This window comes from Drosophila miranda (assembly GCF_003369915.1).
Source record: "Drosophila miranda strain MSH22 chromosome Y unlocalized genomic scaffold, D.miranda_PacBio2.1 Contig_Y1_pilon, whole genome shotgun sequence".
Classification (NCBI taxonomy): Eukaryota; Metazoa; Arthropoda; class Insecta; order Diptera; family Drosophilidae; genus Drosophila; species Drosophila miranda.
The window spans coordinates 24,190,156-24,215,835 of record NW_022881603.1 but is presented as its reverse complement, the minus strand read 5'-3'; the positions used below and the strand labels follow the sequence as shown (position 1 = coordinate 24,215,835).

The following is a 25,680-nucleotide window of genomic DNA, read 5'->3' as shown; positions in this document are numbered from 1 at the left end:
CCGAATGGGGTAGCATCATATATAAATGTTGCCTCTGGCCCACCAAACGTTCCGATCCGCCTTATTCTATTTAGTTTTCAGCAGGGCCGTTTGAACAGCAGGGCGGTCATCTGGGCTCGCTGCACCTTGCGCAGCCCGGAGTTTTGCAGGTAGACGGGCAGATGGTCCAGGTTCCGCAGGAAGTCTTGGCCCCCGATGCCACCCTCGGTGAACAGGCGTCGACTGTTGGCCTCCGCCGCCTTGGCAATTACATGGGGATCCACCGAGATGAGCAGCACAAAGGGACGGTTCGGCGTGGAGAGCAGCGTCTGGACGGCGTTCAGCAGGGTGAGGATGCGTTCCGTGTCGCACGAGTCGAGGGCATCGATCACGCCCACCAGCCGGCTCTGCTGATTGGTGAACGAGTCCAGGCACTTGACCATGTCCGTCATCACCGCAACCTCGGCGCCGAGCATCGTCAGGGGTGCCGTTTCGCTGGTGCGCACCGCTCCCTTCAGCTGCCGGATGTGGGAGGTGAACAGGGCGACGCATACCTTGGCCAGAACATGCAGGTGCGTGCAGATGAGGGTGCCCAGAATGGCGGCCACCACATAGAGCACCACCTGGATCTGCTCCCGCTCCTTGGCATTGGCGTACGTGAAGTAGGCCACGATTAGGGAGATGCCAGTTACCAGGGTGACCAGCGCCAGTTCGAAGATTACGACAATGGGAATGCAGCAAATGCGCCGCCAGCGCCAGCCCACGTCCGCCTTGAGGCACTTGGGGCGGAAGGCGCGGTACAGGCGGGTGGCCAGCCAGCCGTAGTGTGACTCCAAGGCACCCAGTAGGGCCGCCAGCATGTGGGCCACGGCTCCGTCGCCCGTCGGCGATGCACTGTTGGCCTCCGCAAAGTGGAAGCGCACCGGCTTGGCTTGGGAGTCGGACTGGGGGCCAGGCGGGTGGCAGAATGCCACCTGCAGGATGAGGCGCAGACGTGTCATTCGCTTCTCCAGACCATGCTGCACGGAATAGGCCCAGAGCATGTCCATCTGGTAGTTGCAGTATTTAACAGCCGCCAGCAACAGGCAGGCCACCAGCATGAAGGCTGCGGCGGATGACACGCCGCAGACCGTCGACCAGGTGCACAGCCCGACAATGGTGCCGATGAGCAACGCCACGTGCAGACACACGATGAACAGGAGGCCGCTGGTTTTGGCTGGCGGCTCGGCCCACTGTTTGGCAAAGTTGTTCATCTCGTCGCTCTGTTTGTTGAGCAGGAAACTCTTGCCGCTGCCCCACTTGGCGTAGAGTCCGACGTTGATGGGCGTCGTCAGCGTGGGCTCGCTGAGCACATCTGCCTCGGAGTCCTCGTTGGTGTTGAGACGCCTGGCCCCAAACACCTGGCCGAGTATCGTCTTCTGGTGCAGGTTGTCGATGTTATAGGGCGTCTCGCCCGCCTTGTTCGCCCGATACAGGAGCTGGCTGTGCTTGGGATTGCGCAGGAGCGCCTTCACTATCGCCTTGCTGCGCGCCCGCATGGCTATGTGCAGACAGGTGTCGCCGCGCTTATCGGCGGCAATCACCTTGGCCTTGCGGTCAGGCAGCATGTGGACTATCTCCAGATTGCGATTGCGCACGGCACGCATGAGCGGTGTGTCGCCGTCTTTGGTGGACGACTCCATGTCGGGGTTCGTGGATAGCAGCAGCTTCACGATCTGGATGTGGCCCTTCTCCACGGCCGTGTAGATGGCCAGTCCCTCACGACTGGCGATGCACAGGGCCGTCATTCCATCCTTATCCAGTGCATTCACATTCGGCTTCTTCTCCAGAATGGAACTCACGCAGTCAGTGTGTCCACCGGCAGCTGCCACCAACAGTGGAGTCCACGAGTACATCCCAGCAGTGTCGACATTGGCACCGGCCTTCAGCAGAGTGTCCACGATCTCAACGTTGCCCCGTCGACAGGCCCAGACGAGGGCTGTGGTTCCGTACTTGTCGCCGACATTCACCTTGGCACCGCGCTGCACCAGTAGCTCCACAATGTCCTTGAAGCCCCGTCCCGCTGCCCAGAGCAGTGCCCCCAAGTGTTAATTGCTATGCGTATTGCCATCGGCCCCCTTTTCCAGCAGCAGCCGCACCAGTTCAGTGTGCCCCCGATAGGCGGCCCACATCAGACTCGTCCAGCCCCCTGTGGATAGTATTCGAGGATTAGCTGGCTCTGTTTGCCGATTGCAAGTTTATTTCTTACCATATCGCGATGCTCGACCTCAGCGCCATGATCCAGTAGAAGTTGGACGACATCAAAATGCCCATTGCGGGAGGCACACAGCAGAGCGGTCCAGCAGTCCAGATCCTCGGCCTGGACATCGGCGCCGCGTGCCAGGAATTCCTGAACGAATGCTGTGAGACCCCGCCCGGCCACAACCATCAGCACGGTGGTGGCATTCTGCAAAGGATTGAATAACTGAATACTCTGGGAAAACTAGAACTAGGACTCTCGCTCTGACCTCATCCCGATCATCGATTTTTAGATGCCGGCTGTCAAGGATGGCGCGCAGCCCGGAGATATCATTATTATCGATGAACTGCAGCAAGGCGCGATGTCCCAGCGAACCCATGGATTCTCCGTAGCGATTTATGTTCTGCATATGAAATAGAGAATGTGTTACTAAGGATTACGATTGGCATCGATGTGAGGATATCAATTAGAATCGAACTGAAACGAACATCATGCAGGAAATCAATTGGCTTCGGGTTATTCGGGTGTTATATGTAGAACTGTTTTCGGGGAAAGCGAGAACACATCAATCCCTAGAGGAGTCTTTAGTAATCCTCGGTATTAATTCAGGATTTCTTCAACTTATTGCATGCTTAAACCAAACAGGAACCAAACTTGGGGGAACAACAACACCCAAGACACAAAACCCATGCATGGCGTCCTATTTTGCAGCATTCAATGTTCCGCATCATGTGGGAGGAGTTTGGGGGGGAGGGGCCCAGCAGACTTTTTTAAAGCATAAGTAATGTTGTTGATTGGTTAAAAATCATCCAAAAAAGGCCATGATTCACTCGGTTGGTAATTTTTTGGCCCTCAATAAATTATGGTTATAAAAAGAATCCAGTGCGAAATTTACAGTTCTCCAAGAAATCAGTATTCCAATGAAAGTGTGTCGTGGTGTCTGTGGTGCGACTGTATAAAAATATCTCAGCATGAGGGTGTTTATAAATAACTTTTGGGTAAACCCTTTTTCGCAAACCCAAAAACCACACAACCTTTATCCGTGATGATACGCGGATAGGCAAAGGTGGGGGCGTCTACGTGAGTCCCTAGACATCGTTTGATCCCATAAGCCTCTGCGCAAACAGATAAGCCCATTTAGGCGTAGATCTGGACAGGTAGTGTGATAATGCCACAGATTGTCGTATTTGCTATTTGAACAAATGCCATTCACCACCACTCACGCACTGCAGTGGCTTCAAATTAATTTATTTCACTTCATTTCATTCCTTATTTTTGTCAACATCTCTTTCAATCGCAATGAAAGGTGAAATGTTCGATTAAACAAATATGTGCGAGTATAGCACATAGTGTTCATAGTAGCATATATTGTTCTGTAGAGTCTCTCATTTTTAGCTTGAGATTTGCCTTGATTGTGGTTTAGTTTTCAGTTACAGTCGAGAGGTGTTAAAATGCATTCGGGCATAGCAAATGCGTAGCCAGACAGACGATTGGGTAAATATTAGACCAGATACCCATTAAAAGAGTTCTAATTTTTTATTAATTAATGGGAAATCTGTGATAGGTATTCTTATCGTATTATCAGGAATACACGCAGAATCCATTCTGCTTTTGTGATATCCCATATTTTTGTATTTCTTTCATTATCGATTATTAAATGGGTTTAAACTTATTAAATTATTAAAATATTTGTATATTTTGTTGTAGTTTCAATTGAATTCCTTTTGCTGGGAAATTTGTAACCAAATTGTTAATGGATTGCAGAATGCATCCCAACCAATTTGCTCTTTAATCTATGGGTATTATTTACTGTTCGAGTATACGTTACATTTTTAGATTCTTCTTGCCTGGCGATCGCAGATTATTGAGGCTCAGCCGCGAGGCGCTCAAGATCAACTCATCGAAGCTTTTGGATAGTTTCATGATTCCTCTTTTGCTGTATCTAGCAATTAAATTTGCTCTTGAATTTGTCTCTATTTGATTAATTAGCTCGGTTTTGTTTGGTCGCGGTGTACGAGCGGAGACGGTACGACGGTACGTGCTGCGTCAAGCTGATAAAACCAGCGACTGCACAAATATGGAAATTCTGCTCTTCATTTGTCACAGTATCACATAAATCACACAATTGAGAAGGAAAAAAACAGTAACAGAATCACTCGCGAGAACTGGCATCGAGTGCACCACCAAGTGCATACGGGTACGGTATGTGCATAATATTAATAAGCAAATATTCTTCTTTCTCTTTTTGCCGCTTCATTAATTGGCAGATAATTAATTCCCGTGCTCCAGTGCTCCCGTGCTTCTGCGATGCTGTGCGGCGCGAGCGTTTAAGTTTTCTTGAGTGTTTCTTGGGGAATGCGAAGCGAGTCGAATGCTTGCTCCGTAGTGCCGCCTTAGTAGCTCCCTGGTCGGGTCCCGTCTGACGCGTGATGTGTGGTGGGGGGTCGCTTATCATCCACTGCCGTGCTGCCACCGCTGCTGTGAGAATGGGGTTTGCACGCAAAAGTAGTCATCTCCGTCCCACTGTAATCAGCCATTAGGTGGCAGTCGGTAGGTGTGCTCCACGCTCCACTCTCTACGCTCTATGGAAATGCCGTTTCGTGTCGCATATAATTGGCCAGAAAAACCACTCGCACTCGCACTCGCACTTAGAGGAACTTGTTTGCCAATTTTGGTAGTATTATTTTGTTGACCCGCAGCTGGTGCTGCCGCTGCTGCTGCCACGAGCGTTGCACCACAACTGATTGACCAGCCAGCGGACTGGTCAGCGGCTGGTTTTGTTTGTGGTCTAAGTCTCAAGAGTCCAAGAGCCGCTGCCTTGCATAAAGAGTTTCACTTTAATTTATGCTCTCAGAAGGCCAACCGATGACCAACCATCCGCATTCGAGTGAAAGGCACGTGTAATTACATCGATGTTCTTTATATGTTTATGGCTTCCATTAGCCTAATGAAACTTCTTCCCCCCCACATTTACATGGACATGGATGTGGGAGAAACGACGAAGGGCCAGATTGAAGTGACTGAAGCGTCGAGAGGAGCTCGCGCCGGCACCACCACCGCCAGCGCCACCGCCACCGCCACTATGCTCTTGCTCTGGGTGTTCCTGATCCTGGTGTTCCTGCCCTCCAATACTCTGCGACGACTCCGATGGCTCCTCCTCGATATCGACTATAAATCGCGGCATGGACTCGTGGGGAGACGCCTCAATTCCATGGCCCCGATGCCCTCTGAGGTGTTGCTTGATGGCCAGGGCCCGCTCCTCGCATTCGAGCAGTGGCTGGGGCAGCGACTGGAAGCCACGTGCCCCCGAGTGGTGCAAACCGCTCACCAAAGCCGCAATGGTCCCACCACTAGCCGGGGGACAGGGGCAGGTTCCCCTTGCCCTTCCACCGGCTGTCGTTGGATTTGGGGCTGCCTCTGGCGCTGGTACTACTTCGATTCCACTCAAGATCGTTGCGGCCTTCTTCTTTGGGGGCTTTTGTGCCCTCTCATTCTTCTCCATGACGGTGGGGTTCTCGCTGTACGACACTCGAAGATGTTGAAATGAATGGGGGTGCTTATCTCATCGGGGGATGTATCCTGGGATGTATCTGTGTGCATCTACGATGGTTAGTACATCATCACATATTTACTTATCTAAATATTTGCGTTCTGGAGAAGATTTTAGCTTCCAATTGATTTCGATCGAAGAACGTCTGAAATGCTATTGATTGGGGGAGCAACAACAACAACAACATTGAGAGTCATGGCCTCTTAATGAATCCAAATTGATTGACTGATGCAAGATTCCTATATCTAGATTCCGCTATTTTCTAGTTTTTTTCCACTTGCACACACTTTCTGTTTGGATCTATTCTATGCACAAGCATTTCCTATAACACAAAGAATGGACATAGTATTGATAACATTTCTAACAGAGATTGATTCTTTAAATCTCCTGGGGCTTTCTCTGTCACATGTCAGGGGCTGTCAGCTCGTTTTTGACAGATAACGCCAGCACGACTATAAAGTTCTTACTTGCTTTCTTAATTGTCATACAACAGATATAAATAACAGATAGATAGATAGAAGACACACCTCACCCCCGCCGCTGGGACTCGTCTTTAAGCGGACCTTGAACATTTTCGCCAAACTTTCGCCGTTTAGTTCCGTTTTGAAGGCCGATTTCGATATCGATTGAAGAGATAGGCGCAAAGGCGCCTTAAATGAACTGTCGGCGCCCCGAATGGGGTAGCATCATATATAAATGTTGCCTCTGGCCCACCAAACGTTCCGATCCGCCTTATTCTATTTAGTTTTCAGCAGGTCCGTTTGAACAGCAGGGCGGTCATCTGGGCTCGCTGCACCTTGCGCAGCCCGGAGTTTTGCAGGTAGACGGGCAGATGGTCCAGGTTCCGCAGGAAGTCTTGGCCCCCGATGCCACCCTCGGTGAACAGGCGTCGACTGTTGGCCTCCGCCGCCTTGGCAATTACATGGGGATCCACCGAGATGAGCAGCACAAAGGGACGGTTCGGCGTGGAGAGCAGCGTCTGGACGGCGTTCAGCAGGGTGAGGATGCGTTCCGTGTCGCACGAGTCGAGGGCATCGATCACGCCCACCAGCCGGCTCTGCTGATTGGTGAACGAGTCCAGGCACTTGACCATGTCCGTCATCACCGCAACCTCGGCGCCGAGCATCGTCAGGGGTGCCGTTTCGCTGGTGCGCACCGCTCCCTTCAGCTGCCGGATGTGGGAGGTGAACAGGGCGACGCATACCTTGGCCAGAACATGCAGGTGCGTGCAGATGAGGGTGCCCAGAATGGCGGCCACCACATAGAGCACCACCTGGATCTGCTCCCGCTCCTTGGCATTGGCGTACGTGAAGTAGGCCACGATTAGAGAGATGCCAGTTACCAGGGTGACCAGCGCCAGTTCGAAGATTACGACAATGGGAATGCAGCACATGCGCCGCCAGCGCCAGCCCACGTCCGCCTTGAGGCACTTGGGGCGGAAGGCGCGGTACAGGCGGGTGGCCAGCCAGCCGTAGTGTGACTCCAAGGCACCCAGTAGGGCCGCCAGCATGTGGGCCACGGCTCCGTCGCCCGTCGGCGATGCACTGTTGGCCTCCGCAAAGTGGAAGCGCACCGGCTTGGCTTGGGAGTCGGACTGGGGGCCAGGCGGGTGGCAGAATGCCACCTGCAGGATGAGGCGCAGACGTGTCATTCGCTTCTCCAGACCATGCTGCACGGAATAGGCCCAGAGCATGTCCATCTGGTAGTTGCAGTATTTAACAGCCGCCAGCAACAGGCAGGCCACCAGCATGAAGGCTGCGGCGGATGACACGCCGCAGACCGTCGACCAGGTGCACAGCCCGACAATGGTGCCGATGAGCAACGCCACGTGCAGACACACGATGAACAGGAGGCCGCTGGTTTTGGCTGGCGGCTCGGCCCACTGTTTGGCAAAGTTGTTCATCTCGTCGCGCTGTTTGTTGAGCAGGAAACTCTTGCCGCTGCCCCACTTGGCGTAGAGTCCGACGGTGATGGGCGTCGTCAGCGTGGGCTCGCTGAGCACATCTGCCAAGGCGGAGGAGTACAGCTCGTAGCCCAGCATGCCCTCGGAGTCCTCGTTGGTGTTGAGACGCCTGGCCCCAAACACCTGGCCGAGTATCGTCTTCTGGTGCAGGTTGTCGATGTTATAGGGCGTCTCGCCCGCCTTGTTCGCCCGATACAGGAGCTGGCTGTGCTTGGGATTGCGCAGGAGCGCCTTCACTATCGCCTTGCTGCGCGCCCGCATGGCTATGTGCAGACAGGTGTCGCCGCGCTTATCGGCGGCAATCACCTTGGCCTTGCGGTCAGGCAGCATGTGGACTATCTCCAGATTGCGATTGCGCACGGCACGCATGAGCGGTGTGTCGCCGTCTTTGGTGGACGACTCCATGTCGGGGTTCGTGGATAGCAGCAGCTTCACGATCTGGATGTGGCCCTTCTCCACGGCCGTGTAGATGGCCAGTCCCTCACGACTGGCGATGCACAGGGCCGTCATTCCATCCTTATCCAGTGCATTCACATTCGGCTTCTTCTCCAGAATGGAACTCACGCAGTCAGTGTGTCCACCGGCAGCTGCCACCAACAGTGGAGTCCACGAGTACATCCCAGCAGTGTCGACATTGGCACCGGCCTTCAGCAGAGTGTCCACGATCTCAACGTTGCCCCGTCGACAGGCCCAGACGAGGGCTGTGGTTCCGTACTTGTCGCCGACATTCACCTTGGCACCGCGCTGCACCAGTAGCTCCACAATGTCCTTGAAGCCCCGTCCCGCTGCCCAGAGCAGGGCCCCCAAGTGGTAATTGCCATGCGCATTGCCATCGGCCCCCTTTTCCAGCAGCAGCCGCACCAGTTCAGTGTGCCCCCGATAGGCGGCCCACATCAGACTCGTCCAGCCCCCCTGTGGATAGTATTCGAGGATTAGCTGGCTCTGTTTGCCGATTGCAAGTTTATTTCTTACCATATCGCGATGCTCGACCTCAGCGCCATGATCCAGTAGAAGTTGGACGACATCAAAATGCCCATTGCGGGAGGCACACAGCAGAGCGGTCCAGCAGTCCAGATCCTCGGCCTGGACATCGGCGCCGCGTGCCAGGAATTCCTGAACGAATGCTGTGAGACCCGCCCGGGCACAACCATCAGCACGGTGGTGGCATTCTGCAAAGGATTGAATAACTGAATACTCTGGGAAAACTAGAACTAGGACTCTCTCTCTGACCTCATCCCGATCATCGATTTTTAGATGCCGGCTGTCAAGGATGGCGCGCAGCCCGGAGATATCATTATTATCGATGAACTGCAGCAAGGCGCGATGTCCCAGCGAACCCATGGATTCTCCGTAGCGATTTATGTTCTGCATATGAAATAGAGAATGTGTTAATAAGGATTACGATTGGCATCGATGTGAGGATATCAATTAGAATCGAACTGAAACGAACATCATGCAGGAAATCAATTGGCTTCGGGTTATTCGGGTGTTATATGTAGAACTGTTTTCGGGGAAAGCGAGAACACATCAATCCCTAGAGGAGTCTTTAGTAATCCTCGGTATTAATTCAGGATTTCTTCAACTTATTGCATGCTTAAACCAAACAGGAACCAAACTTGGGGGAACAACAACACCCAAGACACAAAACCCATGCATGGCGTCCTATTTTGCAGCATTCAATGTTCCGCATCATGTGGGAGGAGTTTGGGGGGGAGGGGCCCAGCAGACTTTTTTAAAGCATAAGTAATGTTGTTGATTGGTTAAAAATCATCCAAAAAAGACCATGATTCACTCGGTTGGTAATTTTTTGGCCCTCAATAAATTATGGTTGTAAAAAGAATCCAGTGCGAAATTTACAGTTCTCCAAGAAATCAGTATTCCAATGAAAGTGTGTCGTGGTGTCTGTGGTGCGACTGTATAAAAATATCTCAGCATGAGGGTGTTTATAAATAACTTTTGGGTAAACCCTTTTTCGCAAACCCAAAAACCACACAACCTTTATCCGTGATGATACGCGGATAGGCAAAGGTGGGGGCGTCTACGTGAGTCCCTAGACATCGTTTGATCCCATAAGCCTCTGCGCAAACAGATAAGCCCATTTAGGCGTAGATCTGGACAGGTAGTGTGATAATGCCACAGATTGTCGTATTTGCTATTTGAACAAATGCCATTCACCACCACTCACGCACTGCAGTGGCTTCAAATTAATTTATTTCACTTCATTTCATTCCTTATTTTTGTCAACATCTCTTTCAATCGCAATGAAAGGTGAAATGTTCGATTAAACAAATATGTGCGAGTATAGCACATAGTGTTCATAGTAGCATATATTGTTCTGTAGAGTCTCTCATTTTTAGCTTGAGATTTGCCTTGATTGTGGTTTAGTTTTCAGTTACAGTCGAGAGGTGTTAAAATGCATTCGGGCATAGCAAATGCGTAGCCAGACAGACGATTGGGTAAATATTAGACCAGATACCCATTAAAAGAGTTCTAATTTGTTATTGATTAATGGGAAATCTGTGATAGGTATTCTCATCGTATTATCAGGAATACACGCAGAATCCATTCTGCTTTTGTGATATCCCATATTTTTGTATTTCTTTCATTATCGATTATTAAATGGGTTTAAACTTATTAAATTATTAAAATATTTGTATATTTTGTTGTAGTTTCAATTGAATTCCTTTTGCTGGGAAATTTGTAACCAAATTGTTAATGGATTGCAGAATGCATCCCAACCAATTTGCTCTTTAATCTATGGGTATTATTTACTGTTCGAGTATACGTTATATTTTTAGATTCTTCTTGCCTGGCGATCGCAGATTATTGAGGCTCAGCCGCGAGGCGCTCAAGATCAACTCATCGAAGCTTTTGGATAGTTTCATGATTCCTCTTTTGCTGTATCTAGCAATTAAATTTGCTCTTGAATTTGTCTCTATTTGATTAATTAGCTCGGTTTTGTTTGGTCGCGGTGTACGAGCGGAGACGGTACGACGGTACGTGCTGCGTCAAGCTGATAAAACCAGCGACTGCACAAATATGGAAATTCTGCTCTTCATTTGTCACAGTATCACATAAATCACACAATTGAGAAGGAAAAAAACAGTAACAGAATCACTCGCGAGAACTGGCATCGAGTGCACCACCAAGTGCATACGGGTACGGTATGTGCATAATATTAATAAGCAAATATTCTTCTTTCTCTTTTTGCCGCTTCATTAATTGGCAGATAATTAATTCCCGTGCTCCAGTGCTCCCGTGCTTCTGCGATGCTGGGCGGCGCGAGCGTTTAAGTTTTCTTGAGTGTTTCTTGGGGAATGCGAAGCGAGTCGAATGCTTGCTCCGTAGTGCCGCCTTAGTAGCTCCCTGGTCGGGTCCCGTCTGACGCGTGATGTGTGGTGGGGGGTCGCTTATCATCCACAGCCGTGCTGCCACCGCTGCTGTGAGAATGGGGTTTGCACGCAAAAGTAGTCATCTCCGTCCCACTGTAATCAGCCATTAGGTGGCAGTCGGTAGGTGTGCTCCACGCTCCACTCTCTACGCTCTATGGAAATGCCGTTTCGTGTCGCATATAATTGGCCAGAAAAACCACTCGCACTCGCACTCGCACTTAGAGGAACTTGTTTGCCAATTTTGGTAGTATTATTTTGTTGACCCGCAGCTGGTGCTGCCGCTGCTGCTGCCACGAGCGTTGCACCACAACTGATTGACCAGCCAGCGGACTGGTCAGCGGCTGGTTTTGTTTGTGGTCTAAGTCTCAAGAGTCCAAGAGCCGCTGCCTTGCATAAAGAGTTTCACTTTAATTTATGCTCTCAGAAGGCCAACCGATGACCAACCATCCGCATTCGAGTGAAAGGCACGTGTAATTACATCGATGTTCTTTATATGTTTATGGCTTCCATTAGGCTAATGAAACTTCTTCCCCCCCACATTTACATGGACATGGATGTGGGAGAAACGACGAAGGGCCAGATTGAAGTGACTGAAGCGTCGAGAGGAGCTCGCGCCGGCACCACCACCGCCAGCGCCACCGCCACCGCCACTATGCTCTTGCTCTGGGTGTTCCTGATCCTGGTGTTCCTGCCCTCCAATACTCTGCGACGACTCCGATGGCTCCTCCTCGATATCGACTATAAATCGCGGCATGGACTCGTGGGGAGACGCCTCAATTCCATGGCCCCGATGCCCTCTGAGGTGTTGCTTGATGGCCAGGGCCCGCTCCTCGCATTCGAGCAGTGGCTGGTGCAGCGACTGGAAGCCACGTGCCCCCGAGTGGTGCAAACCGCTCACCAAAGCCGCAATGGTCCCACCACTAGCCGGGGGACAGGGGCAGGTTCCCCTTGCCCTTCCACCGGCTGTCGTTGGATTTGGGGCTGCCTCTGGCGGTGGTACTTCTTCGATTCCACTCAAGATCGTTGCGGCCTTCTTCTTTGGGGGCTTTTGTGCCCTCTCATTCTTCTCCATGACGGTGGGGTTCTCGCTGTACGACACTCGAAGATGTTGAAATGAATGGGGGTGCTTATCTCATCGGGGGATGTATCCTGGGATGTATCTGTGTGCATCTACGATGGTTAGTACATCATCACATATTTACTTATCTAAATATTTGCGTTCTGGAGCAGTTTTTAGCTTCCAATTGATTTCGATCCAAGAACGTCTGAAATGCTATTGATTGGGCGAGCAACAACAACAACAACATTGAGAGTCATTGCCTCTTAATGAATCCAAATTGATTGACTGATGCAAGATTCCTATATCTAGATTCCGCTATTTTCTAGTTTTTTTCCACTTGCAGATTGATTCTTTAAATCTCCTGGGGCTTTCTCTGTCACATGTCAGGGGCTGTCAGCTCGTTTTAGACAGATAATGGAGGGCGCCAGCACGACTATAAAGTTCTTACTTGCTTTCTTAATTGTCATACAACAGATATAAATAACAGATAGATAGATAGAAGACACACCTCCCCCCCGCCGCTGGGACTCGTCTTTAAGCGGACCTTGAACATTTTCGCCAAACTTTCGCCGTTTAGTTCCGTTTTGAAGGCCGATTTCGATATCGATTGAAGAGATAGGCGCAAAGGCGCCTTCAATGAACTGTCGGCGCCCCGAATGGGGTAGCATCATATATAAATGTTGCCTCTGGCCCACCAAACGTTCCGATCCGCCTTATTCTATTTAGTTTTCATTAATTGAGCAAACAGCACCGATAAACCTATTCAGATAAGCCGCGGATACTAAAAGGAACACCACGCAAAGATATTACTGCTGTGGCTGCTTCCTAATAAACCAAGACAGTGGAAAAGTATGGTGCTGTTAATTACCTTTTCTTAATTTGGTTTCCTCCCAAAAAGACAAATAGAATCGGACTGAAACCGGAAAGGATGCACAGAATATGAAGGGAATTTCAAAAGTTACTGTATCTGATAGGAAAATATAGATTTAGATAGACAGATAAATGCATCCCACAGAAAATAGAGTACACAACGAAAAAGCCTCTCCCCGTATCATTGATCGCGTGATGGGTTTCGTTTTTCTGCTGCTTTTGAATTGTCGCCATTTTTAGCGCCCAAAGTACAACACTTTAGGGCTGCTCGCCATAAAGATTTTAAAAATATATGTCATGTAGAGGTATGACGTTTGTTGAAGGGTATGCACGATTCGAGGCGCCTTAACTAATCGTCACGATATAATATAAAGAACAAAACCATACAACACCATACCAACCATGTCCGCCGTCTACTTACTTATCGGTAAAACAATCTCATTTCAGGCAATATGTAGTACAGTACATACACTACTGGCCAAAATAATAAGTACACGCTTATAAGCTTTCTTTCATCTCCTATAAAACTTTTCTAATAAACATAATTAAAAAATCAAAACTACTTTTAGTTTTCTAACCTACAATAGACTATAAAAACGGTTTATCATAAGCATTTTTCATTTCAAATATATATTTTATGATCGATTAAACCTTAAAATCATAAATAAGGGCTGGCCAAAATAATAAGTACAGCAATTCTCCAAAGCGAAAAACTAAAAACCTTTCAAATTTTGTACACTTTTTTCTTATAATTTATAATCTTTTAATAGTATCCTATATAGCCACACTTATTTTGGATGATTTCGGCCATTCGTCTTGGCATACTAGCAATAAGTTTGCGGCAAGTCTCCGCTGGAATCTCATACCACGTTTTTTGCACAAATTCTCCACAATTCTTTACAAACATTCGAGCTATTCCATAACAAACTAGCACGACACCGATGTACTTATTTTTTTGGCCAGTAGTGTACATCTGTAGTGGGAAACCCGATAAGCAGTCAGTCTCCCCCATATACCATATAGAACCGATGACAGGGCGATTAAGCTTTACTTTGTCGTCTGGCAGAACCCACCTGTACCGCAGCATTGCCGCGCGACCGAAGGAGCCGCGCAGCAGGCCGAAGGGAAAAATGCTGCCATAGCCGCTGGTACTGGCCACCGGTGCAGGCGGAGAGTCCGGATTGAGGGGCGACATCTCCGAGTAGGCCCGCCCCACCTCGTGCAATTTGGGTGTGCGCTTCATTCCGGCTCTTTCTCTCCCTCTCTCTATTGGCAACCTGGAACCACCTCCAATACCACGGGAGTGGAGTGTGTAACTCTTTTAGTACACTTTTATTATCAGTTTACAGCGTGTCACTGGACTTTAGCCCCGGGCCAAACGGAGACAGAGACACCACAGCACTGAGGAGCATCTCCCCGGAACGATTCTGATTCGTCTGTGATTACGGATTACGGGTATGTGTATATGTAAACACGTAGTATATTGTTTAGCTTTAGAAAAATGCAAATTGCCCCACTATAATCTATTTGGAATATAAAAGCGGCGATTAGTCGGTGAGTGGAGCGCACGCGGCGCACTCTGCTGGAAAACTAACTGTAACCGATGGCGCAGAAAGAGAGAAACAACAGCAACAACAGCAACAACAGCAACAACTTTCACACACACTCTCTTTCGCGCTCTCTCGCCCTCTCTCGTGGCTTTCCTTCACTTTTTGTTTTATTTATTTTGTTTTTGATAAAATGAGAAATTGCAACCCACAATAATACCGTTTATTATACTCGATACTCAAAATGAGTATTGGGGTATATTTGATTTGTGGTGAAAATGGATGTGTGTAACGTCCAGAAGGAATCGTTTCCGACCCCATAAGGTATATATATTCTTGATCAGCATCAATAGCCGAGTCGATTGAGCCCTGTCTGTCTGTCCGTCCGTCCGTCTGTCCGTCTGTCCGTCCGTCCGTCTGTCCGTCTGTCCGTCCGTCCGTCTGTCCGTCTGTCCTTCCCCTTCAGCGCCTAGTGCTCAAAGACTATAAGAGCTAGAGCAACGATGTTTTGGATCCAGACTTCTGTAATAAGTCACTGCTACAAGAATATTTCAAAACTTTGCCCCGCCCACTTCCGCCCCCACAAAGGACGAAAATCTATGGCATCCACAATTTTAAAGATACGAGAAAACCAAAAACGTAGAATCGTAGAGAACCATATCTTTTAGACTGCAGAATCTGAATTGGATCGTATAATTATTATAGCCAGAATCAAGAAAACAATTTCATTCTTTCTCGCTCTGTCTCTCTCTAACACACAGGTTTCATGGTCGGTTTTGCCAATTGCAAAATATGAGTTCAAGGATCTCAGTACCCATAAGAGCTAGAGCAACCAAATTTGGAGTCCACACTCCTAAGATATCGGACCTTGACCGTTTCGTGTCAAAATTTCGAAACACCCCCTTCCGCCCCCGCAAAGGACGAAAATCTGGGGCATCCACAAATCTCAGAGACTATTAAAGCTAGAGTAACCAAATTTAGTATCCGCACTCCTGTTAGATCTCACTATAAAACGTATATCTCCAAATTTCGCCTCACCCCCTTCCGCCCACACAAAGGACGAAAATCTGTTGCATCCACAATATTAAGGATACGAGAAAACTAAAAACGCAGAATCATGGATAATGACCATATCTATCTAATAGGAACAAATCAATTTGCAGTGGCTACGCAGCGCCCGACGTCCCGCTCAGACTGATTTTCCGCCTCTCTCGCACGCACTCTTTGTCGTGTCGTTTAATATTAGCGGCGTCTGCCGGAGAAGAGCCATACTGACTTAGTATCGGGTATAAATGTAGAGTTGCGGTGTCCACAGCAACTCACAACGTTCCCCCTCGTTAACAATGTGTGCGTGTGTTCGTGGGAACTTGAGTGGGTGAGTTTGTGTGTGCACAGACAGACACGTGATGCGGGAATGTAGGGTAATGTCAAAATGGAAACACAAAAAACTAAGACAAGGCTGTGTTTGAGCATGCCGAAGTGTTTCATACGCTTTCTGGAGGAATATACACAAATGGAATCTAACAACAGAGTGTTCACCGAAGTAACCACTCGTATTCTATACGATTGTGATATTTAGTGGAATATGCTTCCTTGAGAATGCGACTTCGGAGATCTGAATGGTGATCATTCTCTTTAGAGCACCTTGGAATCCAAGTTCTCCTTTTGCATCATTTCACTCACTTGTTCTTTAGATATGCGGCCCTCGTCATTTGATGGCCCTATCGAACGCATTTCCATGAAATGCGAAATGGAGTAGACCGGAACACTCTCCACCATGTTGTACACTTTACAATGCTTTACAATGTAATTTTGAAGCTTAGCTTGGATTTTACTGGCCAAGATTCTGCGTCAGGTAACGATCCGATATGAAAACAAACTGAGGCCCAGGCGAAGGCGTTCAATCATTGGCAAGAAGCGTCTGATTTGACATCGTTTATCAGGCAAATTAGCGTCGATTTGTGATACAGTGAATTAGAAGATTTCAATTACCTTTATAGATTTAGAGTCCATTGCTTGGCATGGAAAAATTATAGATATGAATATAATCAGCACAAATTAACACTTGACAGCTGATGAGCATTCAATAACAGACGAGCGGCAACTTAATGATGATCGAGAACGGAATGCACTGAAAGATATTATATTTCGATTACTTGGATTCGAGTGTCAAGCTTACTGCCAGCCTTTCAGGTGAAGTGCACGATAACGGGAGAGATAAAGAATGTCTTACTGCAGTGCACTACGATATTAATATACTCTTCTATTATGACAGATTACAAATAAAGCAAGTAAGAAGGCTATAGTGGATTAAGGAAAAGACCTACTTCCTGTCTAAAACCATTTAATTGGCGAATAGTGACAAAAACTAGAAGAAAACACATATTGGAATAGACCCGAGAATATTATAAAAATAAATACGAGTCTGTGTGGGTATACAGTAGATGATTCTGCAAGTTCTAGGTCTTTAAATATATTTATGTAAACTACTTATTATACACATACATATGTACATATTCGAATATGTATACTATAGTCAAGAACAATACCAAACGGGATATACGTATGTATTCTAGCGAACTAATTAAGAGTCTGACTGAATGATTCTACAGATCTCAGTAGAAGTGTGCAAATTAATTAGCACTTTGGGCGACAGCACACTACAGCTACGATAATTACCAGAATTCTGGTATCTACAAACGAAATTATACGAAATATTATTTATAACCATTACGGCAAATACTGGAGATCTTTGAGGGATTCTAACTTATGCTCAGTCCACGCAATGTAGGGGTACTCGGGCTCACCTGTTGAATGAATCTCGTTGCAGTACAGTGTGTTGTTGTTTCTCAGTCTCAAAGTGTCGCGATTTGTGCAGTATCAGACTTGAATGAAAACAGGCGTCATTTGGGTGGGGGGCACAGCTGAGCGCACGTGTATCTGTACCCTGTAGAACCAAAGGGGTCAATTGACCCCTCTCGAACTAGCTCTGCGCTGTTTACCGCGCAACTAGCTACGCAACTAGTTACGCGGGAAGCGAACGCGGACCAGGTCTTTTAATAGTATCCTATATAGCCACACTTATTTTGGATGATTTCGGCCATTCTTCTTGGCATACTAGCAATAAGTTTGCGGCAAGTCTCCACTGGAATCTCATACCACGTTTTTTGCACAAATTCTCCACAATTCTTTACAAACATTCGAGCTATTCCATAACAAACTAGCACGACACCGATGTACTTATTTTTTTGGCCAGTAGTGTACATCTGTAGTGGGAAACCCGATAAGCAGTCAGTCTCCCCCATATACCATATAGAACCGATGACAGGGCGATTAAGCTTTACTTTGTCGTCTGGCAGAACCCACCTGTACCGCAGCATTGCCGCCGCGACCGAAGGAGCCGCGCAGCAGGCCGAAGGGAAAAATGCTGCAATAGCCGCTGGTACTGGCCACCGGTGCAGGCGGAGAGTCCGGATTGAGGGGCGACATCTCCGAGTAGGCCCGCCCCACCTCGTGCAATTTGGGTGTGCGCTTCATTCCGGCTCTTTCTCTCCCTCTCTCTATTGGCAACCTGGAACCACCTCCAATACCACGGGAGTGGAGTGTGTAACTCTTTTAGTACACTTTTATTATCAGTTTACAGCGTGTCACTGGACTTTAGCCCCGGGCCAAACGGAGACAGAGACACCACAGCACTGAGGAGCATCTCCCCGGAACGATTCTGATTCGTCTGTGATTACGGATTACGGGTATGTGTATATGTAAACACGTAGTATATTGTTTAGCTTTAGAAAAATGCAAATTGCCCGACTATAATCTATTTGGAATATAAAAGCGGCGATTAGTCGGTGAGTGGAGCGCACGCGGCGCACTCTGCTGGAAAACTAACTGTAACCGATGGCGCAGAAAGAGAGAAACAACAGCAACAACAGCAACAACTTTCACACACACTCTCTTTCGCGCTCTCTCGCCCTCTCTCGTGGCTTTCCTTCACTTTTTGTTTTATTTATTTTGTTTTTGATAAAATGAGAAATTGCAACCCAAAATAATACCGTTTATTATACTCGATACTCAAAATGAGTATTGGGGTATATTTGATTTGTGGTGAAAATGGATGTGTGTAACGTCCAGAAGGAATCGTTTCCGACCCCATAAAGTATATATATTCTTGATCAGCATCAATAGCCGAGTCGATTGAGCCCTGTCTGTCTGTCCGTCCGTCCGTCTGTCCGTCTGTCCGTCCCCTTCAGCGCCTAGTGCTCAAAGACTATAAGAGCTAGAGCAACGATGTTTTGGATCCAGACTTCTGTAATAAGTCATTGCTACAAGAATATTTCAAAACTTTGCCCCGCCCACTTCCGGCCCCACAAAGGACGAAAATCTATGGCATCTACAATTTTAAAGATACGAGAAAACCAAAAACGTAGAATCGTAGAGAATGACCATATCTTTTAGACTGCAGAATCTGAATTGGATCGTATAATTATTATAGCCAGAATCAAGAAAACAATTTCATTCTTTCTCGCTCTGTCTCTCTCTAACACACAGGTTTCATGGTCGGTTTTGCCAATTGCAAAATATGAGTTCAAGGATCTCAGTACCCATAAGAGCTAGAGCAACCAAATTTGGAGTCCACACTCCTAAGATATCGGACCTTGACCGTTTCGTGTCAAAATTTCGAAACACCCCCTTCCGCCCCCGCAAAGGACGAAAATCTGGGGCATCCACAAATCTCAGAGACTATTAAAGCTAGAGTAACCAAATTTAGTATCCGCACTCCTGTTAGATCTCACTATAAAACGTATATCTCCAAATTTCGCCTCACCCCCTTCCGCCCACACAAAGGACGAAAATCTGTTGCATCCACAATATTAAGGATACGAGAAAACTAAAAACGCAGAATCATGGATAATGACCATATCTATCTAATAGGAACAAATCAATTTGCAGTGGCTACGCAGCGCCCGACGTCACGCTCAGACTGATTTTCCGCCTCTCTCGCACGCACTCTTTGTCGTGTCGTTTAATATTAGCGGCGTCTGCCGGAGAAGAGCCATACTGACTTAGTATCGGGTATAAATGTAGAGTTGCGGTGTCCACAGCAACTCACAACGTTCCCCCTCGTTAACAATGTGTGCGTGTGTTCGTGGGAACTTGAGTGGGTGAGTTTGTGTGTGCACAGACAGACACGTGATGCGGGAATGTAGGGTAATGTCAAAATGGAAACACAAAAAACTAAGACAAGGCTGTGTTTGAGCATGCCGAAGTGTTTCATACGCTTTCTGGAGGAATATACACAAATGGAATCTAACAACAGAGTGTTCACCGAAGGAACCACTCGTATTCTATACGATTGTGATATTTAGTGGAATATGCTTCCTTGAGAATGCGACTTCGGAGATCTGAATGGTGATCATTCTCTTTAGAGCACCTTGGAATCCAAGTTCTCCTTTTGCATTATTTCACTCACTTGTTCTTTAGATATGCGGCCCTCGTCATTTGATGGCCCTATCGAACGCATTTCCATGAAATGCGAAATGGAGTAGACCGGAACCCTCTCCACCATGTTGTACACTTTACAATGCTTTACAATGTAATTTTGAAGCTTAGCTTGGATTTTACTGGCCAAGATTCTGCGTCAGGTAACGATCCGATATGAAAACAAACTGAGGCCCAGGCGAAGGCGTTCAATCATTGGCAAGAAGCGTCTGATTTGACATCGTTTATCAGGCAAATTAGCGTCGATTTGTGATACAGTGAATTAGAAGATTTCAATTACCTTTATAGATTTAGAGTCCATTGCTTGGCATGGAAAAATTATAGATATGAATATAATCAGCACAAATTAACACTTGACAGCTGATGAGCATTCAATAACAGACGAGCGGCAACTTAATGATGATCGAGAACGGAATGCACTGAAAGATATTATATTTCGATTACTTGGATTCGAGTGTTAAGCTTACTGCCAGCCTTTCAGGTGAAGTGCACGATAACGGGAGAGATAAAGAATGTCTTACTGCAGTGCACTACGATATTAATATACTCTTCTATTATGACAGATTACAAATAAAGCAAGTAAGAAGGCTATAGTGGATAAAGGAAAAGACCTACTTCCTGTCTAAAACCATTTAATTGGCGAATAGTGACAAAAACTAGAAGAAAACACATATTGGAATAGACCCGAGAATATTATAAAAATAAATACGAGTCTGTGTGGGTATACAGTAGATGATTCTGCAAGTTCTAGGTCTTTAAATATATTTATGTAAACTACTTATTATACACATACATATGTACATATTCGAATATGTATACTATAGTCAAGAACAATACCAAACGGGATATACGTATGTATTCTAGCGAACTAATTAAGAGTCTGACTGAATGATTCTATAGATCTCAGAATTCTATAGAAGTATAGAATCTCTATAGAAGTGTGCAAATTAATTAGCACTTTGGGCGACAGCACACTACAGCTACGATAATTACCAGAATTCTGGTATCTACAAACGAAATTATACGAAATATTATTTATAACCATTACGGCAAATACTGGAGATCTTTGAGGGATTCTAACTTATGCTCAGTCCACGCAATGTAGGGGTACTCGGGCTCACCTGTTGAATGAATCTCGTTGCAGTACAGTGTGTTGTTGTTTCTCAGTCTCAAAGTGTCGCGATTTGTGCAGTATCAGACTTGAATGAAAACAGGCGTCATTTGGGTGGGGGGCACAGCTGAGCGCACGTGTATCTGTACCCTGTAGAACCAAAGGGGTCAATTGACCCCTCTAGAACTAGCTCTGCGCTGTTTACCGCGCAACTAGCTACGCAACTAGTTACGCGGGAAGCGAACGCGGACCAGTTCTTCGTCGACTACAATGTACTAGTTCTGCAACTAGTTACGCGGGAAGCGAACGCGGACCAGGTCTCGTCGACTACAATGTACTAGTTCTGCAACTAGTTACGCGGGAAGCGAACGCGGACCAGGTCTTCGTCGACTACAATGTACTAGTTCTGCAACTAGTTACGCGGGAAGCGAACGCGGACCAGTCGAAAAAGAACCGAAAAACGAAGCCGCCTTCGTTTTGTTTTTGAAGGCGGCAAATAACCGCAATTCCGTGGAGTTACAGTGCCCACTCAGCTAGTTTTTACCGAGCCACGACATGCAATAAGCACCGAAATGGTAAGTTAATCGTGATATTTTACTGTAGTTGCGCTCGTGGAATGAAAGAGACAAGAATTTACACAAACAAAATGCATTTGTTTTCCTCGTTTGCTTTATGCGTTGATTTTGTTCACTTCTGTACAACATCTAATCGCTGGAAGAGTCTTTTGTGTAAAAATTTATTAAAAAAGTGGAAAAGAATTAATAAATAAATCAAATTAATATAAACAGGTACGTGCAAATATATATTATATATTTCAAATAAAATGATGAGCAAAAGGCATTTGCGTAGACTCCGTAAGAGTGAAAGGGAAGCTAACATTGCAAAGTTAGCGTTGTGCAGGAAAGATAACAGATAACAGCAAGGAAATCGATTCTCCAGCCAGCTGGCGTTTTGAGCGGCTTAAACTTTATTTTGAGTGAGGAAATTGTTCTAGCCTATAACGTCGATGGGGTCCAAGGGAAGAAGGCCCTTAGGACCCACAACGAATTTTTTGCAGCTTTGCTAGGTAAAATACCATTTACACTTCTAGAGATTTAAAAATGTTTCATATAAATTAAAACAAATATTAATTACAGAATGTATTCCGCCTGGCGATGAGCCCCCCGAAAACACTGTGCGAAAGGCAATGCAAAGGATGAAGAAAAGGGTTTTTAAGAAGTGTCTTGCCAAAAACCAGGAGTAGGCTAAGCATCATAAAATTAAAAATTATTCGTTATAATGAAAGACATTGTGTTTTTATTTTTGTATTATTCCAGACTGCCAGATTGACTACTACCAATAGTCTGTTCGGAACTAGTTACTGGTAACTAGGTCAGAGCTAGCTACAGGTAATCGAAGGGTAATCGAGCGGGAACCAGGGGTGGTTCCGCCCTAGGACATGCATGTGTTAAATTCTCCGCTGAAACACATTGCGGGTAATCGATCTGGAACCAGGGAGGTGAGAATGGTAGCTAGTGCGGCACCAGTGCGGAACTAGTTGTCTGGTACTAGAGGGATATCTTCAGCGCCCTTACATATGTAAGGACCCTTTTATAGGTCCAAGTGAGCTTGGGGGCGGGAGGCTCTTATCCCCCCCCTCCCGGCTTCCGCCTTAACATAACCTACATATGTATGTACGTTTGTGTATGTAATGAACGCGTGCAGAGGAGTGTGTGTGTCTGTTTGTGTTGATGGCAAACTGAAGCGTCGATAAAATATTTGTTCACAGCACAAATAACTTTTTGGGTGTTGAAATAGTACGTCTGCGAGTGATATTTTCGTATACTTTTCAATGCATTCACAAACTTATATTAGGTTAAACAAGGTCTCACGAAGAGAAACTAATTTGCTTAAAAACGACTCCTTCACGGCACGACTTTTGTGTGTGTTTTGATAACGAATTCGCACTTTTTGGTTAGTAAATACTTGACATAAAGATGGACAGGGAGTATTACACAATTTCACAGGATGCTTTCTTTGGTTTTATAACCAGCTTAAGCCATTTAATTTGTATTTTGGGACATTATATCGCGACACCGACGTCAGCTGCTGCTGGCTTGTTTTTTATACAAAAAAAATTGAATGTAAGTGTTGGGCAGCGATGAAAGTCAGAGCTAAAGGTCTTAGCCAACATTATTCAACGGAATAACTATCCTCTTTCGTTTTTTTTTTACCGTTTTCGCTAAAACGTTTTTTAGACAAGATTTAATAAAAGCAAGTGTTAAAAATAAACCAGTCAATGAGATAATAGGTTCATTAATCGGACAAAATTATGTGGGCAGGGCTCAATATTCTATCTAGCTAGTAATATTCAATGGAATATCAAAAACGAGGAATATGAATAATAGAACTTGAATTCGTCAGTATATTTACGGTAGATTTTTTAAATGAGACGGTATATTTCTGAGGATCGAATGGTATATTTTATAGATAAATCCGATAACGATCTAGTTTAAACCCACACTGGGTACGATTTGCCGGCAATCTCTTCGCTGATTTTAATTCGACCTCCAGAGCAAGCGCATAGGAGTGGAGAACTTTTCGCAGCATGAGCTGCATCCAAATCCGGACGATAGCAAGCCTGAAGCATATTCAGGAGCCGCGGACTGGGTTTTTGTCTTGGACACCCTGAACTTTTGCTTCTGGACACCGAGTGCGTAATTTTGCCATCACATGAAATGATCTCTAACCCAATCTGACTAATCTTTTCATAGATAACTATACCAAATACAAGGTTGATGGCTACACGGGATACTTTGCCCTCTGTGCAGCCATTAAAAGGGCCATCGCTGACGGCTTAAATGTGACGAATGCCAAGTTCTACTCGGAAATCGACAGGAAGACGGTGGAACATATATTCCGATCGGACGACGGCGAGACCAAGATACCGCTGATCCAGAAACGGCTCGACTGTCTCCATGAAGTGGGCAACAGACTGCTAAAGAAGTACGATGGCCGCTTCGAGAATGTGATCAAGGCAGCCGACAAATCGGCTGTGCGTCTGCTAGAGCTGATTGTCGAGGAATTCCCGTGCTTCCGGGACCAGGCAGACTTTGCGGGAAAGCGCGTTTCGATCCTGAAACGGGCTCAGATACTTGTCGGCGATATCTGGTCCTGTTACAGGGGCAAGGGTCTGGGCTTTTTCCACGACATCGATCAGATCATTAGATTCCACAGGTGCTGGTGCACTTCGGCAGCTTACAGTACACGCCGGAATTGCTAGAGGTGCTCAAATCGGATACAATTCTGGAGAACGGAGATCCAATGGAGGTGGAGATACGCGGAGCATCGATATACATAATCGAGCAGGTCAAGGATGAGGTGATGAAATCCTTGAAGGAAGACCATCCAGAAATCTCTCCCGACAACGTGAATTCTGGTGTGATTGACCAGTACCTCTGGGACTACAGACGCCAGTATCAGGCGGACTTGGAACATATCCCATTCTACAAAGTCTTGAGCATTTACTATTAACTATCAACTTGACCACGAATAAACATGTTGGCGCATACGTTAAATTGATTTCCTTTAATTAAACAACGGGCTCTCTTCTAACCAAGATCGGATGTTGTCTGGAATCTACAAAGTAATGGGCTTGGGCTTGCCCTGCTGCGAGGCGATGCGTTCGTTGTATTTCTTCACCGACTCCTCGCGGGACAGGTTACCCTTGCGTGCGTACCGCTGGTTGATCAGGAACTTGACATCCATCTGTTCAAAAAGATAAGCCGGGTTAGGATATGTGCTCGCATATAAAATAAATCAATTGTCTACTTACGCCCATGGTGGACTCGTGGCTCTTACGCATGGGGCGCTTGATGCCATTGCGATGGGCCTTCTTGTTCTGGTTGTGGTTTGTGTGATTCTTTGACTTGGCCATCTCAAACTAAGTTTCCAACGCAAATATCCGAGCATACAGGGGTTGGCGGAGCATGAAAACAGAAAATATTTCACATTAAAGATACTTCAAGGTACGGGAAACACATTATCACTCCCAGATCTGGTCGATTTATTGCGAAAATCAACGCTTTTCCGGATTTAATATTGATAAAATTTCTGTTGCAACCTACGTTTTTGACACTTCAGCGGAAAAGAAAGAGGACTACTTAGCTGCCAGGGCGATTCTAACGACATCGCAACGTCGTTGCATCGCCTTCCAGTGCGTGCCACACGTTTGGTCTCATTCACCACGTAAAAACCACGAAACCCTATTTACACACACACACGCGCACACGTATACACGGACCTATATAAATATAGGGCTGACCGGCCACGGCCAGCGATCGCCCGCGTCGTTTGAACTTAAAAAAAAAACATAATCCGCACTCCAAACACCGTTCCACATTAAATGTTATTTTGTTCCGTGTGTTGTCCTTTATTTAGTATTTAGTATTAGCTTAAACCGTTTAACGTAAAATCTTGGCCATTGAACTA

At 46.6% G+C, this 25,680-nt stretch overlaps 3 protein-coding genes, 1 long non-coding RNA gene and 1 pseudogene across 4 annotated transcripts; 2 read left to right on the top strand and 3 right to left on the bottom strand.

The window, feature by feature from the left end:
* Window positions 1-77: 77 nt before the first annotated feature.
* LOC117191538 (kinase D-interacting substrate of 220 kDa-like) lies at window positions 78-6,288 on the bottom strand. Its single transcript, XM_033396375.1, has 4 exons — window positions 5,193-6,288; window positions 2,487-2,621; window positions 2,228-2,425; window positions 78-2,000 (listed from the first exon to the last, which is right to left on the bottom strand). Exons 1-4 carry the CDS (start codon window positions 5,718-5,720, stop codon window positions 78-80), a joined length of 2,784 nt encoding a protein of 927 aa, XP_033252266.1. The 5' UTR covers window positions 5,721-6,288.
* Window positions 6,289-6,353: 65 nt separating this feature from the next.
* Window positions 6,354-12,382, bottom strand: LOC117189785 (kinase D-interacting substrate of 220 kDa-like). Its single transcript, XM_033394854.1, is given in 5 exon segments — window positions 6,354-8,643; window positions 8,704-8,867; window positions 8,870-8,900; window positions 8,962-9,096; window positions 11,668-12,382. Coding segments are annotated over 5 exon segments (2,985 nt in total). The 5' UTR covers window positions 12,196-12,382; the 3' UTR covers window positions 6,354-6,516.
* A 9,363-nt stretch (window positions 12,383-21,745) lies between these two features.
* LOC117189793 lies at window positions 21,746-22,522 on the top strand. The gene is made up of 3 exons (XR_004473569.1): window positions 21,746-21,785; window positions 21,999-22,276; window positions 22,347-22,522. It is a non-coding gene; the product is annotated as an uncharacterized LOC117189793 (long non-coding RNA).
* A 1,229-nt stretch (window positions 22,523-23,751) lies between these two features.
* LOC117189788 lies at window positions 23,752-24,735 on the top strand (annotated as a pseudogene).
* A 23-nt stretch (window positions 24,736-24,758) lies between these two features.
* Window positions 24,759-25,421, bottom strand: LOC117189790 (60S ribosomal protein L29-like). The gene is made up of 3 exons (XM_033394859.1): window positions 25,317-25,421; window positions 25,025-25,132; window positions 24,759-24,957 (listed from the first exon to the last, which is right to left on the bottom strand). The coding sequence occupies exons 2-3, from the start codon at window positions 25,124-25,126 to the stop codon at window positions 24,829-24,831; spliced, it is 231 nt and encodes a 76-aa protein (XP_033250750.1). The 5' UTR covers window positions 25,127-25,132; window positions 25,317-25,421; the 3' UTR covers window positions 24,759-24,828.
* Window positions 25,422-25,680: the final 259 nt, after the last annotated feature.